We start from the raw sequence: 25,503 nt of genomic DNA on the forward strand, positions 1-25,503 counted from the left end.
TCTGTCTGTAGTTTTCATCCAACACTGTAAATCACTCAAGATTGAAAGTGTAGTTAAAGGTACGCTGTGGTAAGTGATAATAACTGATGCAATGTTTCATGGTGTGAATGCCATGTACGTTTTGTGTTATTGTGTACTGTTTCTGGAAAACTCACACTTTTTTTTCCCCTCCACAACCCACCTCAAACCCTCCCACGATCCGCAGCCTAAAAGCCACTGCTAAAAAATACTGGTTCCCGCAGTGACACAAAAATGTGTGGAAAAAAACAAATTTGGAAAAACTGTGTAATGCCAGATTGCATTCAATACTTTGTATTTTGAAGCTTTTTTTTCCCCTTTGTATGCTAAGTGTGCCTTGCCCGTTCAGCGTGAAACCTAAGAAGAGAAGGACTGACTACAGTTTTAATGCGCAGTATATTATCCGTGCGCACGACAGCTGCTTCTCTATGGATATCAGGATTTGCAATACTACTAATCAGCTTTTGAGCTCCCATGCAAACCTGATTAAACAACACTGTGTTCCGCAAGGGCCAAAGATCTCGTTCAAAATGGCTCTGACAGTGTACACAAAATGCCAGTGCCAAGAACTGCCAAAAAAAAAAAAAAAAAAAAAAAAAAACCTGCCGAGTCAAATGCTTTTACCTTGACCAAAGGAGGGTCAAGGCAAAACAAACAAACAGTTTCCAGAGAAAGATAAGAATCGTGGGTACGGTCCGAAGGTCGTACGGACTGTTGTTGTGTAGCTAAATCAGTCTTATACTGACACTGTAATCAGAGCGATCGCACCCAAAGTCAGCTGAGCAGCAGAACTGTATGCAGTACTGACCAAAAGAAACAAGCAGAGGGAGGAAGAAGAGCTGGAATAGCCCGACCTACTGGTGACTACAGGAACACAGACACACATTAGTAGAGGGGAATCCCTACAGAGTAGAATTTGTATACAGAGACCTATTCAAGTGGCATAGACATCCCTCACATTTGATTGCATTAATGGAATTTAGCAGACGCTCTTATCCAGAGTGACACTGCATATATGTACAGCTGGATATTTACTGGGGCAATGCGGGCAAAGTACCTTGTTCAACGGCAGTGTACTACCTGGGAATCGAGCCGGAAATTTTTTACAAGCCCAGTTCCTTATTATACACTGCCGTCCAATGAGATTTCAAAAGACAAGCAACAGACAGGGAGCAGGTAGACCATCGTCATTCATCCTCAGTTCATCATTTCACCTACTGTCAAGACAATGGCTCTCCAACTCCCTCTTCATGGGGGTCAGATTTTTTTACTTCTGATATTAGTGGAAGGTCTATTGACACATTCTATTGTGCAGATAATTTCAATATATGACATGTCTTTTTTTCCCTCAATGTCTAAAGCTCAAGAGCACATCTGGTCTTGGACACCACAACAGCCTCCGCTTTTACTAGCAAGGACGACAGAAGGACCCAGAGGATGGAAATAGAAGCCAGTGTATAAAAACCCCTGTTCTAAAGGGGGACGGGCTGAATGTGGAGGCAGCCCCCCGAATCGGCTCCAGCCCATAGCGGGACCAGGACCTGAGCCCAGCTCTGCGGTTCCATCGCGGGCCCTCCTGTGGGAGCAGCGGCTTTTTGGGGAAGAGAAAGAAATCCGAATATGAGTGAGAGATAGTGAGAGAGAGAAACAGAGAGAGAGAGACAGAGACAGAGGGAGAGAGAGATCCAGCAGGATGGACAGAGGGAAGGAGAATCAGGACAGGAGCAGAGAAAAGGGGGGTGGGGGAGGGGTCCAGCTGTGATTGCAGTGGAGGGGGCGTGATTACAGTGTCCTGCAAAGCCATTGGCAGAGGGTGACATTTCCAGGGCTGTCCACACCAAAAGGCACTATAATAAAATCTGGCTCTGTACTCCGGTTACTTCTTTTAATGCCAATAAGCACAAGCAGCGGCTGGAAGGGCCAACCAGTCCTGGATCGGGGAAGCTTTCAGACCCACGCAGTAAATAGTGGTAACCAACCCTGTGCTTCTTTTGAAAAGAAAACCTACAGGATGATAAATCCCCAGGAACCGGGTTGGTTACCACTGGCTTACATGAGCACTGGGATACAGCATACATGTACAGGCAGAGCTGCTTAAACACACAATGCACAAAGTTCTAAGCAAGGGCACTGCAGCATATAAATTGCTCAGTATAAATTCAACTATATCAACTTATATTACGCTGTTACAGAAGTTTGATGAGGCAGCAAAATGCAGTGCTGTGCTGGTAACTGCTAAAGCCAAGCTGTTTCTTTTTCTTCTCTTATATTTTTCTTTACTATATTCAGAGTCCTGCTTCCACTAAATATCCAGTTCATTCCGAACGTCTCTGAGCAGACGTAGGTCATATGAAAAAGCGTGACGGACCCAGGGTTGGTCAGCGTTGCCATTGTTGTCCTCGCGATTGCTGTTTACCGGCCCGCACATCTGGATCCACTCGGCCAAACGACTGGTCTCGCTGCTTTTTTTTTTTCGAGAATGCGTCAGCGGAAAAGCTCCCGAACGCCGGGGCCCACATCTCTCGCCTCTGCCTCGCCTCCTCTGAGGGCCGGGGAGGCCGAGAAGCCCCCCCCGTGTTACGGGACGGGCTTCTGGAACGCGGCGGGCGCGCTGAACGCCAGCGCATTCGCTGAGCCTCGTAAGGGCCGGCCAGTTGGCGTTTTTTCTGGTACCCTCAGCCCAAAACCAACAATAAAGGTCATTTTCATCACTATGCTCGGCCAAGCGCTCACCGCAAAGTGTATTTTCAAGCACTTACCAATTTTTATAAAACTGAAAACTCTAAGCTCCGGTTTGAAACTAACTTTCCCATTACACAGAGCAAAGCAATGGAGGGGTGATGGTTTCAGGAGCATCAAAAGGCTCAAAGCACACATCTGCACATTAAAACACACACACACACACACAAAATACACAAAACATACAGAGACAAAAGGCATTCACAAACGTGCATACACCAAGCATTGTGCATATTACTAAGATGTGCTCGTTGCATTCAGAAAAGTTACTTTAGCTAAGCTATGCTTTCATGCTTGGGAACCCATTTTAAAAACAGAAAAAAAGTGCTACCAAAAAACCACAAAGTGGAAATGGTGCATATGCCACTCCCACCCTAAAATGCTTTGAGTTGGACTGGGCCTACTTAAAATGCTAAGCCTCTGAGCCTTCCCCTCCCACAGCCCGGTGTGAAGAGGCTTTCCCATGATCCTTCACTCATCGCATTAGCATGTGGATTCTGAATCTGGATTATGTCCTGTCAATAGGTGAGTCTACACAGGCAGAACAATGCAGGCAGTGGCCCTGCTGGGGTAGGCCCTTTCCACAGTGGGACAAGTTCACCGGAGCCGGCCCACTGCCCAAAGCAAGTGTGGGGAGGGCGGCTGTTGCCATGGAGACATGAGCGTAGAATGCAGGAAGAGCCACCTGTTAGTCAAGGCAATGCGTTCTCTCACTAGCCGAAATCCACTGCCTGTTGTCGTGAATATTATAGTCCACTGATGGCTTTCTACTGACTGTTGTCTGCTGTATACGGCATACTGTACTGTCTGTTAGCAAATATCTGCAGCCAACTGACAACTCAGTAGAATCACTGTCCACTGGGTTACATATTCTGCCCAGTAGTTCCAATCTAACATGCAGACAACAGATTGACTGACTTAATTTGCCAATTTAGCTCAGACAATAAGTCCAGAACCAGGAAATAAATTAAACTACTGACTGTGTTTTGTCAGTCAGCTTTTTTTTCCCTCTTTTTTTTTTAAAGACAGCAGACAGCAGTCTGGCCCACCCTCCTTTCATATTTCTGCTTTACTGAGACAGGCAGAGAGCAGAGAGGGTAACAGACAGAGAGGGGACCACAGCTGAGAAGGTGCTATGGCGGAGGTCAAGCCCCCTGCCCACGCTGGGAGATGTGGCAGGAGAGAGTCGGCCACCCTGGGGACTTACCCAGGCTGCTCTGCTTTCCCAGTTTAACCGCACAGCGACCATCAAAGACGCCGTCAAAATCCTCTCCCATCGCTGTCGAGTCAGCTGCTGATACGCCGACATGCCGGGAGATGCCGACGGGACTTGATAAAACGACAACAAGCCGCCGGGCCGTCAGAACGACCGCGAAGCCCAAAATCTCAAGGCTGACGTATCTTTGACGCTGATCTCAGCGCGTGAACGCTGCCTTCTCCGTCCTCTCGGGCACTGCGGCGTCAAAGAGGAGTCCCACAAGTCTCCGCAGCTCTCCTCCCACTCCCCCAGTATTCATCTCCCGTGCACACTGAAAGCCTCGCCATCCCGCAGGGGGGATGAACCAGCGTCCTCCGGGCATTTCATTAGCATTATCTGCTGTGCGGCATTTGTGTTCAATTCAGGCTCTGTTTGTACAGTGTTATGCTTAATGGCAGAGGGACTAAAGCTGAAGCTAATATTCAAAAGCCGAATTCGCCTCAAGCACTTTTCTTAGCGGGATGTACTTACGGTAATAACTCAGCGTAACAACAACCGTGGGCTGAACCAAGTGACGTACGCTGTGCTGCTCTTTTTGAACACCAGTTACATCAAAATGTGAAAGACCCTTTCAGCAAGCTCAGGTGTAATGAAAGCATAACGCTTGTGCTGCTAATAATCCAACATGTCGCACAAAATGAAGAGTACAGGTACACAAAGTATACAGTAGGTACACAAGTTAGATGTGGATTAAACGCAAAAATGTACTGTGATGGGAAATTAAGCTGAATTAATCGTGTTTTTATCATGTAGGAGATGGACCAGCACAGACATTTTGGGCAAAGCCTTCATCCAGTAAGCGCAGACCGAAATGCCAGGTGGTCACAGGTTTAAAACACAGAGCCCCTTCAAAGCCTGGCGAAACCCGCCGCTCCGCGAGCTGCGGCCGACCGCCACAGACGGACTGGACCCGCAGCGAGGGCAGTCACCACCGACAGAGCCGCCGCGCGAGCGCGGGATCTGAAGGACAGACACGTCAACGTCCGGCTGAAAACGGCTCGCGCGCCTGCCTGCGACCGCCCGCTAAATATAGCCCGGGGCTACGCGCTACGCCAGGCCGAGGGGTCGAAGCCGTGCCCGACCGACACCCTCGGCCACGCTATTCCGAGCGTGCGCGGAACGCGGCCCCCACCCCCACCCCCCCCAACCCCGGTGCATATCTCGAGTCTCGCAGAGGGCCGAAGACGCCTCACACACCCCCCTCACAGCTTCTCCTCTCCGGGGGGCTGGGGTTAGGCTACTTTCAGAGAGTCGCTTTCACCCTTGATCCCTGATAGCCACTCCGCGTATGCGCTCAAAGAGGGTTTGACGCAGCTAGCCCAATAGCATTTTTTAAATTTTATTTTATTTTTTTGGGGTTGCAGAAAGTCAGACAAACGTACTTACAATGTCACTGGAAAGTATGGGGGGGGGGGGGGGGTGGAAAAAAATAAACATTCTAAAAATGTTGCTACAGTGTTGCTACAACTGCTCCCAGATCTGGGCATCCTACATCCTACATTAGAGACACATTAGGGAGATGGCACTGATATACACACACTTTACAGCTTATTGTCATATTGGTCTATTACTCACTGTAAGGCCACTTTAAATCAATAACACAATAATACAGAGTACAAATAAATACAACTGTGCTCACAAATCAATAATTTGTAAGAATGGACTTAAACAAGCCTGAAGGAGCCCTATATTACACAGCTAAAGATCATGAAAGACCCTGTTATCCATAAAAAAAACAAAAAATGGAGACTCAGTTCGCTTCTCAGCACCCGCTGTGTTTTTTTTTCCTGCACAGAATTTAAAATACTGCATATGTGTGAAACAAACATGGCATCTGGGTGACTGTACAGAACTTAACAAGCAAGTCGGTAACAAACAAGCTCTCCTTTTCAGGTGAATCATATCTTGCAAAGATCAAAACAGTTCATATGAAAGAGGATTCACAGAAAATACGGCATGCAACTTGAGATAAATATCTGCAGTTGATGCACTTTCTTCCTTGTAATCAGCTTTAATAAAAATACTGCAATGTTTTTCATCCCAAATCTATCTCTCTCAACCAACTCAGCCAGTGCACTACGCACAGGTGGTACAGTGAAGACAACTTGTCCAGCCACTATATTACAATAAGAGATAATACACCTATTTAAGATGATTGATATGCTCTTGGGGAAGGACAAGCTAAAATGTTTACACTACACTGCCCAAGCCCCTAGTTCTCTGCCAAAGCTTGGCAGAAAAGGCTGCCAAAATGTCGAGCAGGCACAAAGGTCAATTGGGTGTGCAACTATGTGACCGTGTGTTTTCACCTCCAGGCAAGCTGTAAATTTACCATAGTCAACAAGGTGTTAAGCAGGTCCCAGGAGCCAACAGCCAGCCCGCGCATGAACTCTGCACTGAGCTGAGGAGTCTTTCTGAAGGCACAATACAATCACAGGCTGCTTTATTAAAGGCAATCAATTACATTCACACAAATGGGGAAAAGGTGTGACTAGAGTCAAACGAGGTGAATAGGTGTGACAGGAGAAAGATTACTGCTGCTTACTAGACTCTCCTCCGTAGAAAGAGTGTGTGTGTGTGTATGTGTGTGAGAGAGAGAGAAAGAGGGGGAGGGAGGGAGAAAGAGAGAGAGGGAGGGAGGGAGAAAGAGACAGAAAGGGCAAGAAAGAAGGAGAGAGAAAGTGTATGAGAGAGAGCACTGGAATTGAGATATGTCCACATTCCTGTGAAGCACTGGTTAAGCGGTGAGTTCTCCTCTGGAGGAGAGATAAGAGCAACTCCGGTCTGAGCCACAGGAGCTTTTGCGCTTACACTGCTTTACATTCATTTAGCCAACAATCTCATCCAGAAAATAAACTTAAACAGAAGTGCATCCACAACAGCGCTAGGCTTAGCTAACGACAATCTCAGGTGCAACACTAAAGTGTTAAAAATGCGAACCAATAACCAAAGTACAAATTCTGAATACACATAGACTAAGCAGGGAGATAAAAGCGGGTGCCAAGAATTGGCCCGTGAGGGAAGCTACACCAAAGCCAAATGCGAAAGCAAAGACCTGCAACTTTTAAGACTCCTCCTGCCTCAGCAAGAAATCTGGCTCCTACTCTACACATTTGTTACATTTTAAAGTAGAGAATTCCAGGAATGAGTGCCTGGGTGCCAGCACACGCCTGACAGCTGGGGATCTCAGAGCTATGAAGACGGAAGGACGCCACAGATTCAGGAGGGCGGGTATCAGGACTACCACGGGGCCAAGAGGGGGGCCAGACGCAATACTGCAATACTGCCTTCCTCAGACACACACACACACACACATACCACACACACGCACAGACACACACACACACCACACACACGCGCAGACACACACAGACACACACACACACGCGCGTGCAGACACACACACACACATACACAGACACAGACAGAAACCCTGTTTGGGACAGAGAGGAAGCTGAACAGGGGTGAACATCTGAGGACAACAGGCCTGTCTGTAAGTTAACACTGCCACTGGAGCGGTGGAAAAGCTCTGCAGAATGTGCGCCTTAAGGCCTTCTCCATAAATCGGAATCGGAATGGCTTGGTGTGCTTTCCCCGCGGAAGGCACACCAAGCCATTCTACCCTCAAGCAGGGACACTGTAGTTTGCACAATTTCACATGAACACATGAAGCTCCTTGGAGAAGCTATGTTTGGCTAGCAGCTTTCTCAAGCGTAGACTTAGCTGGGTGTTTTTCTTCAAAAATCATCCTGAGGCAAGGCATGCGCCGCAGTCTGTGGAGCAGTTGATTATGAGACAATACGATATCCCCCCCCCCCCCATGCAGGTGAGTGGTTCGATCCCTACCATGGCACTTTCTCAGCTGGGGTCCCTTCTCCAATTCAGTCTTACCCTACAGTTCTAAACTCTCATGAGTTTACATTTACACATTCAGCAATTGAAATGCTTATTTTTAGAGGTCAGTGAAACGAATAAAACAACGGTAGAAGGAAACCACGGGAAAGAAGATGACTATTGAAAAGCCGATTTGCACATCATCACATGTGCAGCCAAACACTGTCCCTGCACATCAAGTACAGTATGCTGGTTCAGAATCAGTTCTGTGCGCAAGAAAATAGACAGAGCACTAAGGTCTGAAAGGGATAGGCCTAGTTCTGTCTAATCTTAGCTGGGGCTTTCCAAAAAATCAATTTAGAAGGTTATATCTGAAACAGGCCCTTTGAAAGACCCACGCACCCCGAAAGGGGGGCAAGGCCCAGTGCCAACTGGAGCAGTGTGTCATGATAGCCAGGGCTCTGGCGCTAAGAGTCATGGGATTACACTAGCTCTGCAGCATTCCAGAGCACGCTGCTCGCTCCAGATCGCCGATTTTCAGACTGTGCAAATCTGAGGGAAATGAGCAACGCAGCTCAGCTTACAGCTCGGCCACTGTTAGCAACATTGCGTCACTTCAGACAAACTTTGTTTTGAAGCAGGCTCTCAGAAAGGCTGAGCCACAAACAAAAGGCCACGTGGTAGCAGAGACGGAGCTGAAGACCGTCTTGCGGAAAGTAACGGCAACAGGAGCCAGGGCAGGTGATTTGGCGGGCTGCAGCGGTTTGGTAGGGCAGCGGAAAGAGACAATGAGCGTCTCCCGCTGGTTAAAAGCTTGGGGGGGGGGGGGGTTAAACCCCCAGAGACCTCTGGGTAAATCTCAGAATTACACTTAACGAGCAGCTTTTAGCAGCAGGCGACGAGGCCAAACGCGGCCTCGCGGGAGAGAGAGAGGAGACGAGAGCTCGCTGCCGCCATCGATGCCGCCCTCCGCTCGGCGGGAAAACCTGCAGCCATGTTCCACCGTGTGCGCTGGACCCTGCTGAGGAGCAAGGGCGGGCCCAATCTTTGTTCAGGAGGAAAACCGTCACTTTTCCAGTCCTAAACCCCAGGTTTTAAACCTGGCTAAATGCTTTGAGGCGCGGGCGAACGCCTCACATCTCCGTACCGCTGACCGCGACGTCCCCTCAGGACTCTCTACTGAGGACCATCAGGAGCAGGTTGCAGATTTTATGCAGTCTTTGCAGTTGGGGGGGGGGGATGTGACTAATGCAGTCTACTTGTTGACTGATATTCGAATAAGTGCAAGCAAAGGGATCCACAGGAAGAGTGTTATGCGCATATTAAAACCAGCGCCAGCAAATGCACAAAGCCTGTTTCCACTTCACTAAGCTGTCCCTGAACAACCCCCGCTCCCACACTCAAAAAACTGCAACAAACTAGCAAACTTCTCCATAACACTCATCCCAGCCTTCTCAAGTGTAAAGCTGCAAGAAATATGCAGCACACCACAGTGTGTTAAGCCTAAGACTGTATCAGACGCGCTGGATTCCCGGACAGCCTACAAAACGAGACTAATCCTCTCGCTGCGGTGCTTCTAGTAGTCGAGAGATTAACTTAGGTGACCTTTTTACCTTTTTACCTCAAAATAAATGCATAACTTTGGTTTCCTCTGTTTGTGCACATCGTACAAACAGAGGAAAAATGCCTTGTTTAATGTGCATGCACCCAGATCACTGAGTGATTCTCCCCATCTACGCAGATATCAAACAACCCTCCCTGACTGACACCCTCAGTCATGACCCCCCCCCAGCCATAACTCTCCCAAGCCATGACCCTCCCCACCCATGACCCAACCCAGTCATGACCTTCCCTAGACATAACCCAACCCAGTCATGACCCTCCCCAGTCAAATCCACACAAAGCCACAGCTTCTAAAAACCAGCACATAGAAAATAATCAATAATAAGAAGTGTGTCTATCTTGTTTTCCTTTGCCCTTGCCTTATTGTCCTGATTTACATCATCAACAACAACATCCAATAGTAATAATAACATTATTATTATTACTATTATTATTGGCTGTGATAAACATGAAACGAAAGCATTTGCAGAATTATCCTAGAGAAAAGAACAACAGTAACAACTACTTTTGGATGCCCACTATTATACAATTATACAATAAGTACAAATTACTCCCGTCCAGTGCCGTGACCAGTAGAAGGGTCAGTGCAGTGGCAGTTAACAAGCACTCTAAGTGAACTACCCTTACCCCAACAGTCCATACTTCAATCAGTAATGGTCAAATGGTTTGCCACGATCTGACTGCATTTAGCTCCCTGGTCTTAATGCAAATGGAATGCTGCTGAATGGGATGCTATCAGAAATGGCCCAGTTCCCAATGACGGATGCATCTCTGTTTGGAAGCACAGGGAAAGAGAGGGAGCATGGGTGTTGACACTACTGACACTGGCACTGATTACTGACACTGGCACAGTTCTCCCCGCAGAGCTCCACTCAAAAACCATGTGATATAAAGGTAGTCTAATACATTATGAGAGCGTCCACGTCTGGCATCAGGTGATGCTGGAGACGCACATTTTCCACTGTGTGTAGGGGAAGGACAGTATTTCAGATAGGCCTACATGTATGTGAATGTATTTCATGCATTTACATGCCGTACATGTATTTTAAACATCTGCATATGCATTTCATATGTCAGGGGTCATACCTGCAGACACTGTTCTTGATGGTCACAGTGTCTGCAGGTATTCCTGTTTTCAGTTCAATCAAGAGCCAAGTAAGGCTTTCAGAGCAAGGTGCAGATTCTTCATGAATCAAGGACTTTAATGAACGACTGATGCTCAAACATGCTCAAAGCCAGCAGACATTATGGCCCTCCAGAATTGGCGCCTGACAATACGTGCAAAACAATATATTTTATGGTTAATATATCTGTGAAAACCCATGCTTGCGCCATTTTTATTGTAGTTAACCTGTTTATATTTTTTGGACATACCATTTTTAACTTAGTATATTTCATATATTTTTGTCCATCCCTGCCCTTAGGGATTATTCAGAAGCCGGCTGAAGTGAGAGTCAGTTGTCCCTGGAGCAGGCAAGGGGCGGGGCTGAGAGTCCACGGGGGGAGGGCAGGGGAGGGAGGTTCTCCGAGGGCACGCATAAACATCACAGCCACCTGACACACATGTGATCAAACCAGCTTAAACCCACCAGAGCAAAGCCCACTTCAGACAAAAACCGTGACAAGAATGCTACGTTTTCATGAAAAAAAAAAAAAAAACTGTTGACAATTTGAATTTTGGAAACAGCAACCCTGAACATGCTCTAGAACTCCATAGTTCCCATTCAATAAAGTTTTTTTTCCCGAAAGTGGCCTAAAACTGTCTTGTTGGCTGATGGCTTTTTGATCTGAACCAGGCATACGGCACAAAAACAGTCAGCAGTTCTGCGTTCACGTTGCGTTCTCCTCGTACGACATCTGGTTCGTGTGACAAACTGAGCGAGTCCGCAGTCCCGACACCAAACCGGGAGAAACAGGCAATATCCTTCCACGTCTTACCACAAACGGAGGAATCGCAAAACACCAGCGAGTGCAGCATGAGGAAGGAACCAGGAGCCTTCCTGGGCTGTTAAAACTGTTGGAACCTCAAGCCGCAGCAGCCCTGACGTCCACTTGAGGAGACAGTAATTGCTGCAGCTCTCGGCGAGAGACAATGAAACTGCCCGGCGAAGGTCTGCACAACATATTTCACCCCCAGAAACTCATACGCCGAAATATCCAGCTCCGCAAAGGAAACTCACCTCCTAAACCAGACCCATTGTCTCTCCCCCGCGCCCCTGACACACACAGCTGGAGGAATCTCATGCCTCACGAGGCACAGACCCAACTTCAGCACGATCACTAACTTTTTCAGATAGCCTCCCTTTCCCTCTCTCCCTCTCCCCCTCGCTCTCTCTTGGTCGCTGGGAAGCGGTGCCTCCCTACAGGAAAACAAAGGAAACACGAGGAGAGGAGAAGAGAGGAGACAGAGAGCAGATCTGATTCTTTTTCTCTTTGTCTCCAAAAACTTTCCCCCCAATCTCCCCCCTAATGAAGTTCCTCTTTTATTATGCAGAACAAGCGCAACTTATTCCTTATTAAACCCCCTGCACAACCCTCACAGTCACAGGCACCTTCACACGCTCCGCACAGCTCCTACCTTTCAGACAGAACATAGCTCCCCCCTCCAGCGAAAACGCGACAGACGCCGTCCGAGGTGTGGAGTCCTCGCAGAACCCGGTCGCAGCAGCTCCGCTCGTCCCACACTTTACTTCTTACGCGCGCACACACACACACACACACTCACACACACGCATGCACACATTCCCTGCTCGTTCTTTCGCGGTGGCAGCCGGCCAGCTCGTGAGCTACAGGAAACTGCTACCCAATCCCATCGCTCTCTCCCTCGTCCACACCGCTGACAATCCCCCCCCCCTCCCAAAAAAAAGGGAGCGGGAGAAAGAATCCCAGCACTACTCTTGTACAAAGCTCCCCCCCCCCCCCGCCCCCCCCCACCCCCCTGCATGGTGTGGCCCAGCCAAGCCCAGCCCGGCCCAGCCTGTGATTGTTCTGAACTGGGCTGTCAGCAGTTCCAGGGACGGGGGCCAACATACGCTTGTCAATTGGCCGGTGATAAAGTTTAATCGCTTAATCCCCCCCTCAAACCCCTAACTCAAATGTTTGTTGTGAAATGAACCACCGGGCCCTTTTCTGCAGCCGTTATCCCTGCTCTGCGCAGCATTGAGAGAAATCGGAGGGCTTCGCTCACAACAAAACACATTTTTATTAGCGGTGTCTCCAGCACTTTTGCTTTCATGCCTACACACCATTGCTTGGGTTGTTTCCCCACTCGCACAAACATTCCAGATTTTCAACAAAAATCCCAAGCCAAAATGGGCTTATTTGCCTGGTCTCATCATCATGTGTTCTCATCTCTCATGTCTGAATATATCTAAGTCTTTCTGAGACTATAGCATGTCTCAAACTTTCATAAGATCCAATATGACCTGAGAGGATTCAACATGTTCAGTTCTGGAATGCAATTATCTTGTCATGGCAACCTACCGCTCCAATAGACAAAGCAGCACAGGCTGCTCAAACAGAACACCTCAAAATAACTAATCAAAAAGCAGTCTGGCAAGACCTGGATTTGACTCAAAGTGTATCAGGTTACCAAAGGAATACTTCAGAGATGTAGCCTAGATTTTCTAGGCTACTTTTTCCACTCATGGTGGCCTTGAGTGACAACACCACACATCAAGCAAAACAACAGTAGATGTGGAAATATGGAATAAGCCATCTGCAGCCCATAAAGTACCCCGCCCATTGACTGCCTTTAGCCCTTTTAACTTCAAACAAGCTTGTTTCTGTTGGACACGCTCATTACATCTCTATTATTAATGACTATTAACCCTGCAACCACCTCAAACGACACTGTTCTACTAGAGAGACGTTAAACAGAAACCATCTCCAACAACACTAACTCCACTGAAGACAGGGTAAACAAAGAGCCTCTCCAACAACAATAACTACCAGAGAGAGGTGAACCAGAGATCCACTCCAACACGCAGGAGCCTAGGAGGAAAGGACAGGACTCCAGTTTGTGGTTTCGACAGCACTCTCGTTGTGCAGTGACATCACATCGCGCAGCTGCTCATGTCGTCGGAAAGCTGATCGCGACCAAATGAGTGTAGGAATTCGGCATCGGGACCACCCCGAGAATTCCGAACAGCGACGTGTCAATTCCCAGGACCAAACGTCCTGCGCGAAGTGTGTATCCCAACAAGTCTGCCGGGGGGAGGCCTTCACATTCAGACTACAGCCACGAAGTGGAGCAGAGTGGACCTCGCATTCCTACATCTGGGCCTTCATAAAGTACCTCAGGGGAGGAGTCCTCTTCCTGAATCAACACTCCTATTCTAAGACACATTATGAATAAAGACCTTGATCTTTCCCTTCAGATCTTTTATTAGAACATGGTTTCAAAGAATCCATTTACCACTAGTCTCAATGGAACTTAAAACTTAGTAGCAGTGAAGCCGCTGAAACCAGTATACTGTCCTCTAAGCCTCTGTTCTAAGGACTCTCCAACCCTGGTTCTGGAGAGCCACAAGGTACACTGGTTACTTCTTTCATCAGAAAACCAGCAACCAATTTGGACCCAAGGACCTGGGTCAGGTGAGTTAGCATGTAATAAACTGTTTAATTAAACGTTCAAATAAGTACTGAGTAACAACGAAAAGCCCAGCAAACCAAGCAGCTCTCCAGGACCAGGGCTGGAGAGGAGCCAGGTAAACATCAGGTGGCACCAGCAGATAAAGTGAGATCGCGGGGTGAGTGGAACCCCTTCGAACGGGCTTCAGGGACACTGGGTTTTACACTGAAGTCCAGTGTCAGGACGGGTAGTGTCCTTTGTTCCTTTTTAGTGAAAGTTATCAGGTGTCGGGGAGAGACTCTTCTGATCGACCAGTTCGGTTTGCTGGTACCGGGGCGTTGAGATGACCGCCATCCTGCTTTAGCATTCGAGGGGCTAAACGCTACAGCTAACTCAACAACGGGCCTTTTCACCCTCTTCTTCCTCAGAGGGTGGAGGACAGACAGCCGCAAGGGTATGTTATTGCAGGACCATCTGTTGGAAAATGAGCAGCTGATCGCAATCAGCGCTGCTTGGTCTCTTCCCCTCTGAGTTTAAGGGGGCTCGGAGATTCTGTTCCCGAATGTGCTGAGTATTTCGCTGTCCTCAGGAATCCGTTCAGCAGAGCACACCCAGGTCAGGGGCTTTGGTGAGGGGGGGGGGGGGGGGGGGGGGACCCACAGGGGAGAGCGGAAAAATCAATACTGACTAAAAGCTTAAACACCACATAAACTGCAGTAATGTCAGTACCTGTGTGTCTGCATGTGTGTTTTGTGTGCGTGCGTGTGTGTGCTGGTGCGAGCGCTTCTGTGTGTGTGTGTGCTGGTCTGTGTGTGTCTACAGGGGTGTGAGTGTTTATGAGTGTGTGTGTGTGTCTAGGGGGGTATGAGCGTGTATGAGTGTGTATGTGTGTTTGTGTGTGTGTCTAGGGGGGTATGAGTGTTTATGAGTGTTCATGTGTGTCTGGGGGGTGTGAGTGTGTATATGTGTCTAGGGGGGTGTGAGTGTGTAGGAGTGTCTAGGGGGGCTGTGAGAATGTACGAGTGTGTATGTGTTTCTAGGGGAGTTTGAGTGTGTGTGTGTCTGGGTGTGTGTGTGTATGTGTCATTCCAGGTGTCAGTCCATGTGCCAACTGCATAGCAGCTCATTCCAGCTCAGTTACAGGTTGCGAGTGCTTGTGCGCATGCCAGCAGCAGATGTTGTCTATTATAGGCTTGTCATCGTTGGAGCGGGTATGCGCATGAGCATGCGGGTGACACTGAAGCGCTGGGCAGACCCCTCGCTGTCTCCCAGGAAACAGGTCGTAGGATTACACCCAATTTACACCCAGAATTACACCTCCTGTTCTCCCTGTACATTTACTCCATGTCTCTGTAAGGATGTTTAGCTCAGTCTCAGATGATGCGCTATTCTGCTTTGTAAAGGGACAAACGTAAGGAAAATAAAATGTATATACACTGTTGGCTGGCCTACTACAATATATGGAAGGTCTGAATTTAGCCAGATGGGGTCAGTGTTCATAAGGCCAGTAGGGTGCTTTGTGAAGCAGTCGGCTGCAGCTCCCACAGTTTAATGACCAGGACGACACCCAAAGAGAGGGTCACGTCACGGCGGTATGTAGACACGCACGAGCACACTGTGCATGCACACACACACACTAATCTACACACACACAGATATACATAAACAGTGCATGACCTCAATGATGGTTGACAGATAGTGGATTTTACACTTATTGAGTTCCAACATGTTGCACAATCACTGTCTTCAGCAGAGAGAGAGTAAGAGTCATTCTGTTTGCAAACTTGGAGTAATGAACTCCCACATCACACAAAATGAGATGAGTAACCTCATCAACCGACACTGGCTTTGGTTGGGGGAAAACATGGCAATTACGTTGCCACAATGTCAGCATGAGCCCCTGCATTCTACATATTTATCTCAAACTCAGAATTTAGGGATTACCTCCATGATGCTCTAAAATAAGAAAATGTCAGCCAATACTGTCGGAGTTATGGAGATGTTGAATTATGTAATGAAAAAGAAGGAAGTCAAATGGTTTTTCCCCTTCACGTATTAAAGTTAAAATGCTCTTATGATAGTTTGATTGTGGCCACCTTATGGAAATGTACCAGCTCTTATAGATTTTTTGATATTACACCGATAAATATTTTTTTTAAAACATAGAGTAGAGAATACGCAACTTACCTGAATATGGGTCAGCATCATTGTCAGCAGGACATAGAGGGAGAGAAAAGAGAAAGATATTGTTACCATTGCCAAGTAAATACACAGGTAAGGTAATATGCAGGTTTTCTGTCCAAGCATTTCTAACATAAGCCACATATTTGAAGAAACTTGCCAACAAAAATGAATGTGGATATTAAAGACCATGGAAATGCACTGACAGAGTGGATACCCCAGAGAGACTATCAGAGTACAGGGTTTAGCAGTAAGCCAGCTGATCAGAATCAGATGCACACTGTCACTTCTATACTTCAACATGGACATCAGAGAAAAAAGAAAGACAAAGAAACAATGAAAGAAAGAAAGAAAGAAAGAAATGAGATTTACACGAACAAAGTTTCGAGAGTTTTCCATATTACTGCAGCTGAACCACAGCCACTGAGAGCATGCAGGTCGTACTCACAGGACATAGCGCAGGTAAGTCCTAGCCTGAAGGGCTTTACGCGCAGCAAGCAGCAGAAACAACAACAACAACACCGAGCGCCGAAAATAACCCGGACCGCCTCGAACGCCCGCGCTGCCTCTCGCTGCGCCTCGCGGCCGGCGCCTGTGCCTGGCGGCTCGCGCCGCGCGCTTGGCCGAGCTCCTTCCTGCGGCGAGGCTCGGGGGGCCGGCTCCCGGTTCCTGCAATTGTGGTTTCTTTGGCGCGCTCGAAACCCAAGCCTCTCTGCCTCGGCCAGAGCGCGGCGGCGTAGGGCGAAGGGCTGAAGGGAGAAGATTCCGGAGCCCAGCGCGGCGCGAGGGCCTCTGCAGAGGAGCGGGCTGCACGGCCGGCGCGAGACGGCGGGAACGGGGCCCGGCTCTACACAGGAGTGGGCAACCCCATTCCAGGGCAATATCTGTTCCGGATTTTTGTTTCTACCTATTACCCTGGCTGAATTAGCTAATTAGCTTTACACACCAACAACGCATCACTTAGGCTATAAATCAAACCACAGTAAAAAAAAAAAAAAATAATAAAACACACAAAGGGACACAAGAACAACCTTCAGCTGTCATCCAAAAACTCAATAAATCAATAAATGTAACAAATGTCAGTTCACATAAACGATTGGGCCAATTAGGTAATTAAAAGCAGAAGTTGGTCTGAAATCCCGAAACAGACTATCCAGGAACAGGGTTCCCCCCATCCCGTATCTTCAACTGAAGCCAACACTGTGCTAACAAAGCCCATGATTTACCTCATCCAAAAGCATCACTGTGCTTTAACACAGACCTGCAGTTTCGGAAGTGGTCAGCTGACACATGTATTCCTTGACAAATGCAGCAGAATCTCCACTACAGAGATTCAGTTGCTAAAAAGGCACAGCAGTTTCCCCCTGTGGGATTTTAGCATCTGATGTGCTTTCAGGCTATTTGCACAGCTACTTAAACCTGGTCCTGAATGTCTATAGCGTCTACTGCTGTCATTTTGTGCAGACAAGTATCCGTTTCAACAAATCACAGCCTTGACTTAACCAATTTACCATTTGAATTCCTTAATTTAAGTGCACGTGCGGCTTAGGAGTCAGGTGAAAGATCAGCCGAGTCGAGTCATGTGCTCCTCGTCGTCGGCTGAACCAATCGAAACCGTCTGTTCTCAACAGGGGCCGCGCGGCGCAGTCCGCTCACGCTGATTTGAATTCGTTCTCACGGTCGAGAGACACATCCACCCTTCACCGGCTCGCTCCAGCCATCAAGTGGTGCCGGTGGGGTAATGCCGTCCAAACGTTCAGTCAGCTCAGGCGAGACAGCAGCTGCGAACTGGTGTTGCAGACCACGAAGTAAAGACTCAGGACTCTTCGCCTGAGCGAAGCTCCCCTGAAACGCACCAGCGTTCAACACCGATGCGGTCGGCCTCCCCTCACTCCCGTCACACGAACGGGACTATATATGGGATTAGAACACACTGTTGACAAATATCCAAACAGAAAGGGCATCCTGGCTGAAAAACCATGCCTTTTCTAAGTTTTTCATTTTTGGATATGCGAAACCTATTTTCTGCCAACTCCGCGGGGCACGGAAGCCAAGATTATGATGCAACGTGGCCTTGTGGGTGGTGTTAAATTCAAACACCGATTTGCAAATCTCAAAGTATGGGTGAACACTGGGAGCTTTTCTTTGTCGCGCTTGGACAGAACCCAGGACTTATCCCAGAGGAGATAGGAGGTTAGGAACAGCAAATGAGTCACAAATGTTCGACTCTGATGCCTGGCATTTAGGTGTATGTAGCCAATTAATCACCGAAACTGAAGCCAGTTCCACATTAGGAATTAAAGAGACGTTTACCACAGTGGGTGGGACCTGGACTGAAAGAAAGACGATAGCAAATCAATAAGGGCGCAGTCCAAATCTACCGGGCGCTCTTGCTGCTCGGTTTCAGCATTTAAGGCTCTTCTTATCCACAGGAAAAACACAACAGCGCTGCACGCACTGCTTTTACAATCAGTGGTCACGTTGCTAGGCAACGGTACAAACATCCTTTCAGCCAGCAACCCAGATTAGAACTTGAGGTTTACTACAGCGTGCTGCAGCCTATCATTACGTTATATATTTAAGCACAGGCGAAGCACAACGCGGTATTTTGAGTTAATTTGCGTGCCGCACAAAGGAAGTGCCAGCGCTATTTTCTACCGGCTACCGTTCAGTGCCTTTCTCAACTGCCCATGTCTTAAGCCTATTCCCCATGATGCAACATCATGAGGGACATATATATCTTAATTTCTAATTTTATAAGTCCGGCAGGGCCTGTACATATAAACCGAATTGCGGAGCAGTGGAGTTTCAGACGGGCGTTTAATGTGGCCCCCCCCGGAGCATTTGGGACTGGTTTTCAGACACGTCTTTGAGCATAAGAGCGATGATGTCCCCTCCTAAACGCAGAGCAGTCCAGGGGATATGAATCCAAGCCGTGTCATGTGGGGAACGGGCGATATGACAAATGCTAATCGGCCATAATAGCTGAGCTGGAACAAATTAATGGTGCGATATAACCATCTGTTGGCCAGCACACAGCCCACAAGGGAGGGGTACCGTTTCACAGAGGATGTCACGGATGAGACAGTTGCGGTTTCCACTCAATATGGCATTTCTGTCGACATTAAATATAGTTCGCAGGGATTGTTCCCAGTCCTCATCTAACCTAGTGATCAGGATCATCTAAAAAAAAACTACGGCATTGTTCACATAAAACTGCGGCATTATTTATATGGAATTATGGCATTAGGCCCACTATTTAGTTATATCAGGAGAATCTATAACTACTCGCTCTGTTAGAAGCCTTATTCACCAGACACTTCCTGTCATTCACCTTAGGTTTCAAATGTTTACATATTCAAAACAGAGGATTATTTTGATAGTGAAGGAAATAAACCAAGAGCAGAAAGCCTTGAAGCCGCATTGGAGAGACTAAATCCTATTAGCCATTGAAACAGATGCAGGACTCCATTGTGTGAGCCACGTCTCAGCAGCGTGACAGAGCTGTGAAACGAGGGAACACGTACAACAGCCGGAAATTCAGAAGGCTAGGATTTCCCCTCCTCAGCAAAAATACCCAGCACCTTTCATCAAGAGGAAACAAACAGAGGAAAAAAGAAACCCCTGCAGATAATGGATCCAGTCTACACAGGGGAACCTGCTGGAAAACGAAACTGCAAACATGGACGCTATGCAAAAATTAGAATTAAAATAAAAACGAGAAGATTAAAATATCAGTCCATAGCGTAGTGAGAATGGGGGAATGTGGCTTCATTAAACCAAAAACAGGCAGAGCAACCATATTTTATTGTTAACAAACTGACTTCAGCTGAACATTGGGTTCTGTTGCATTTAATTGGCCCAAACATGTCAATGACTGACAGCTTATTGTAGCTCCACCCATTAAATGGTTCTACCTCAGAAAACAGCATCAAAGGAGGGCAGAACATCTCGTGCCATTGGGAAGCAGGGTCTGTCATCCTCCTGGGGGTGCTATAGGACACTGCCATCGCCGGGCATGGCAATCCTGACATTTCGTGTCTAAAAATCCACTACGTCCAGCTCAGCTTCCCAGCATCACAGCAGGACGCCCAGCGGTACCAAAACAAGATGGCCGCGTTCCTTCACCGCGGGTCACGCAACGTTTTCCAGATCGGGGTCTCGCGTTACCACGGCCTCGTTAGAGCACAAGCAGCACGGCGCGTGACCCGCCCTTTTCAGAGCGAGCACGCCGCGGGTCACAGGAGCTGCAGCCCGGTCATGTGACGTTCCTACAGCCGGGGGCGCTGCCGTATCGATGTTCGGCACGTTTACCCCCAACGCGCCTGAGGTTCAGCGTTCCGGTAAAGCAGTTTTTTGGGAGGTTCGAATTACGATGGAAAACAGACGTGTTCACGGGGGGCAGTCTCATACCGCACGCGCTGCTATTGAGCATAAAGGTGCGATGAATAAATAACAACCCCGCTCAGGTTCCCAGAAGCCGACAGGAGACTCCATGCTCGTCGGGGGCCCAGAGTTGATTGACAAAACAGGGGTGGGGCCTCAATACAGTTCTGCGGCCCACTGAGCTGTGAACAGGCCTATCTTTCTCGGAAACTAGCTATTCTACTGTGGCACGCTACCTTTTCTTCTTTCAATAATTTTTTTTCCAATTTACAGGAAATTAACTTTTTTGTTAAATGTTACAGATATTACTCCACCTGAAATGAAATAGTAGAGTGCTCTGTTTCAATCAAAGAATTCAGCAGAAAGTGGTAGTGTAGTGGTTGTGTACTCAACTGTGGTGGCACTGGCTAGGCTTTCTGCAGAAATCTGTTACAGACTGCTCTGTAGCTAGTGTACAGTAGAATGCTGATCCTCTGTAATACTTCACATCCTAAATAGGAATTTACTGCATTACACATGCTGCAGTATCATGTGTCAGCAGATCTGGCTATTTAAATGAAGCAGAAGGCTTACTGAACTGGGAGAATGAGTGAAGCCTCCTGTAATTTATGAGTTATTTTCAGGTAGTTGTGACTGGTTGGGTTTTTCTCTCTGAGCTGCTGACAGTTCAAATTCTTCTCAAAGTAACAGTTAGTGGAAAACTATGATATGAAACTCAATAATGGAACAGTGAAAACAATAAATAAAGCAAGTAAACATGCATAGTCATTGCCATTTGCAATTTTTTGCAGTGCAAATATATTGCTCTCCCATCACACCCTTTAATAAGGCCATAACTTACTCATGTACAGTCATTTATTTACAGTCATCCACCATAAGCAATGATGTCACCGATAATGGCAGCTTATTGTGCCCGTATTTTCATTATGACACTAACCCTGCCTAACCCAATTTTTCCCCAGCTTCCCAGAAGATGTTACGTTGGGTTAAGAAGACCTTTATGTCACCCATGCAGTGGACCGATGCAGTTGACTGATAGCGCAGTGCTGACTGTACGCAGGGCAGCTATGTCTGTCTGAAAGTTCAGGCTGTGAAGCCTCTGCTATGAATGCATGCAGCAATACAGGTGTTAGCATAGCCTACGACAAAACCTTTAGCACTCATAACTAAAAACTAACAGCGCTGCTGACAGTACATGCAGCCCAGCTTCTAGCATAGGTGGCTACACAGCCGTTAGCATAGGTTTCTACAGATCCGTTAGCGTGGATTGATACAGAGTACTTAGCGTAGGTTGCTAACAGCACACCTTACATCACAGGCAGCGCAGCTGATAAGATGACTCACCCCCTCCTTTAGTGGGACACTTTCACACCCTCTGCGATATCCCCCGCCCACCTCCTGTCACAATGCCCTGACTCAGCCACACACAATGGCCCCTGTGAGACGGACACGTACACGGGAACGGCCGGCAATAAAAGGACATGGCCTACTTTTCCCTTCGCGTAAACAAATTGCTTCCTGGTGCTTTCAGGACGGTCCATAGGATAGGGGTAGGCTTAGGGACAATAAACCACGATACTCCCGAAAAGTACCAAAGCATATCCCTCCTCTACCATGAAATAGGGACGGTCTGACTAGTTTCCATATGAACATGCAAAGCACAGACGGTCCTCAGAAAGCAGACGCCTGCTTTTTTTTGTTTACAAGGGGCGGAAACCGAGGGAAACCTTGATGGGCTGGATCACAGGGAAACTGCACTTTGCCACAGACACTGACTGCTGACCGGTTTCCCCCCTGGTTCAGATAATTACACATTTGTCCTCATTCACCTGCGCCGCCTCGCTATGCGACTCAGCTGGCAGTTAGCCTCCCCGAGAGATGCTAATTTCCTCTGATTATGACTTGCAACTCGCAGAAAGGAAAATAACAGGCAAGGGAAGTCATTCACTGCTTAACAGCATTCATTGCCGCACAAAAGCACCGTAGCCTCTGTAATTGTTAGTCATTAACTTTTGCTGCAGGAAACAAGCGCGCATGCAAGTTAAAAACAACCAGAACCTCATGGCTGTGCAGGGGTACAGAGAGCTCAATCTTCCCGCATCTCACCTGACCAAAACTGGGTTAAACACAAATCTGAAACACTGTAACGCTCTACGCACAGACACCTGAGAATGTTCAAGACACAACGCTGTCAAAAACATAAAACGGTATGAAAGAAGCCTCTGGTGCTTAAACCAGGTCTGGCACACACAGGTTCCATCCATCCGGGAGAGTCCCGTTGATTTTACAGACAAACTAGTTGGTCACCTCCTGCGTTCGCGTTCCTTAACTACGGAAAGTTCTGGTTGCTTACAGGAGCTTCCAGCGCTCTCGAATGTCCACTACCACCGCATACAGTTATGTTTATTAATTCCTTTTCAGAAAACACTTCAAAATGGAATGTTCTGGCTTGCACAATACGTTGAGAACAGAGACCAGAGTATGGCGGGTCTGTAATAAAATCTACGCTCACGATGCACACAAAAAGCACGGCATTTACATACGATCTCAAAAGCGGATGACGGATTTTGCATCGGAAATGCTCACGGAACAATCAGACGAATTGGGCAGGGAGGGACTCATCACGTGACGCAGGCCTCCACCCTTTGCGGCCAAAAGGGCAGGCAGGAGCCACCCACGGCGGTGACCGACGCGGTGCCGGTCTCACCTCTGCGGTGCTGGGGCACGTAGACCCAGTCGTCGTCGTCCTGCCCCGGTCGCCCGGCGACCAGCTCTCCCTGGCTGCGGAAGATGCGCCGCGTCTGGCGGGTGAGCGTGGAGAGGCCCAGCCAGCTGAGCGCCCGGGGTATGGAGGGCGCCTTCTCCCTGCCGTCCCTCCGGAACGATCCGGAGGTCCGCTCCCTCCTCATCCTCCTCCCGGCGAGGGGGGGGGGGGTGGTGGTCAGTACCGAAAAGCGGTCCCCAAGACGGAGGCGGCGTTCCGCTCGCGTACCCCCTCAAAGAAACAGAAGTCGCCGCAATTCGGCCAGGAAAGTTATCCCCGTCCGGGGGGGGAGGGGGGCGAAAGAATCACGCGAAAATCTTCCTTCTCCGAGGACCCCCTTGTCTATGAATCACTGAGGGAAACAGAGGGGAAGAGCTTTCTTCCCCCCATACGACTGGGCTTCCACTGCCGTGCCTCTTCCACCGCACAGACTCCGTGCAAAGTTTTCTCAGAAAAGCCGTGATAAAGTCCCCGCTGCTCCCCTTCAGTTTGGGCTCAGTCAACCTGTTCCTCAGAGCCGAGCAGGGAATCCTCCTTCCTGCTCAGGAAAACGCAGCAGAGCTCCTCGGACGCTTCTCAACAACAGACCACGTGCTTGTTTTTCCCTCCCGACCGCCCGCCCGCCCGCCAGGTGCTGCTCAGACGCCGAAAGAGCAAAGGTCAGGGCGCGTTCGGGCCGGCGCGCTCGCGAGCGGCGCTGAAGTCTCAGACGGGACGCGGGAGCGGGGAGAGCCGGCCGGGGCGTCAGGTGGAGCTCTGGCCCGGTTCGGCTGGCCGCCCCACCTGCCGCCTCCGTCCACCTTCGGTCAGACCGGTCTCCTCCTGCAAGACTGAGTGTGTGCGTGTGTGTGTATGCGTGTGTGTGTGTGTGTGTGTGTGTGTGCGCCTGTGTCTTCGTGCGATAGTGAGCGAGCGAGCGAGCGGGTGGATGTGTGTGCGCTTGCCTCCCGTGTGTCCTGAAGCAAAGGTGCATGCGGGTGCATGCAAAGCGCGTTGTCGAAAAAAAGTGCAGGAAGACGGCTTATCCGCACGCAGGGCGCAGTCGGCCGACCCTTCACCCCCCCGTGGGCGCGCGGGCGGCGGCGGTGGCGGTCCTGGGCGCGGGTCCCGTGGCGTCCCTGCCCTTCGCTAACATCGCGGACTCCTCGCTGAAGAGCCAGACCTACGGGGAGCCGAGCGCAGGGCTGTGGGGTTAGGATTACCCATGGGCGAGTCCTCCGCTGAAATACGACGCCTTCCTCCCTCCCTCCCCTCTCCAGAGGCATGGCAACCAGCGCGAGTCTCCTCCCCATCCCCCCTCCCCCTCCCCCTCCCCCTCCCCCGCAGGTGCTCTCCCCGCGGCTCTCCCTTGCACAACCTGGGTGTGCCGCGTGCCCCGCCCCCCCCGGCCCGGCCCGGCCAATCGGCTCTTCTCCCCCAGAGCGTTCCCTGCTAACCCCGGCAAGCGCAACAAGGCATGCCAGGGCAAACAAAAACGCGAGCTTTGCATAGAACGGAGGGAGAGACGGAGGGAGGGGGACGAGAGAAAGAGAGCCTGAAACACAGAGAGAGAGAGAGAGAGAGAGAGAGAGAGAGAGGCAGCCAGCGTTTTGAGTTTACCTTGCCGGTGACGCCCAGCCCTGTCAGCTGAGCGCACTCGCGGCAGACCCCAAAGCCCTCTCCAGACCGCTAATCTGGCTAAGAGCGGGGCGCGTACTGCACGGGCTGCAGCGGGGACAGAAATAGGCGAAGCGCGCTAATCTCTCCAGCTTAAACCAGGGGGATTCCTGGAGAGTAGGCATGGGACCGCACGGAGGGGTCGGGAGGGGGGGGTTTTGATTTGAGAAAGGGGAAACCCTCTGTCGCACGGGCAAACCAGGCGGCAGGATGAGGACGTTCCTCTCCACCGCAGCCTATGCGCTGCTGCGGTGTAACTGATCTCCCGTTGTCCCCCAGAGGAGGATTGTGGGATACCCTTTGCAGGACAGGCTTTCAAAGACACCCAGGCTTAATAGGCTTGTTTACTATCATACTGCATTATCCTGACAATCTATTTCCTTAGTTAAGTTTAGAGAAAAAATAACAGCACCGACACACTGACAACGTGAACTGCGAAAAAGGACGATGTCGTTGGAGAATGCCCTGTTT

The 25,503-nt window shown here is 49.1% G+C and overlaps 1 protein-coding gene across 4 annotated transcripts in view; it reads right to left on the reverse strand.

Annotated features, from left to right (window-relative positions):
• The window catches only part of nhsl1b (NHS-like 1b), a 153,235-nt gene that overhangs the window by 62,018 nt on the left and 65,714 nt on the right, over positions 1-25,503 (reverse strand). The window contains exon 1 of one of the 4 annotated variants that reach the window (XM_035422152.1): positions 23,320-24,239. The exons of 2 other annotated variants lie outside the window; for them this stretch is intronic. In XM_035422152.1, coding sequence (XP_035278043.1) covers positions 23,320-23,521 — 202 coding nt within the window. In that variant the 5' untranslated portion in view covers positions 23,522-24,239. Of the gene's footprint in view, positions 1-12,050; positions 12,265-23,319; positions 24,240-25,503 lie in introns of those variants that run through there. One more of the 4 variants, XM_035422155.1, reaches the window with a different exon arrangement.

Source organism: Anguilla anguilla, chromosome 6 (assembly GCF_013347855.1).
Source record: "Anguilla anguilla isolate fAngAng1 chromosome 6, fAngAng1.pri, whole genome shotgun sequence".
NCBI lineage: Eukaryota > Metazoa > Chordata > Actinopteri > Anguilliformes > Anguillidae > Anguilla > Anguilla anguilla.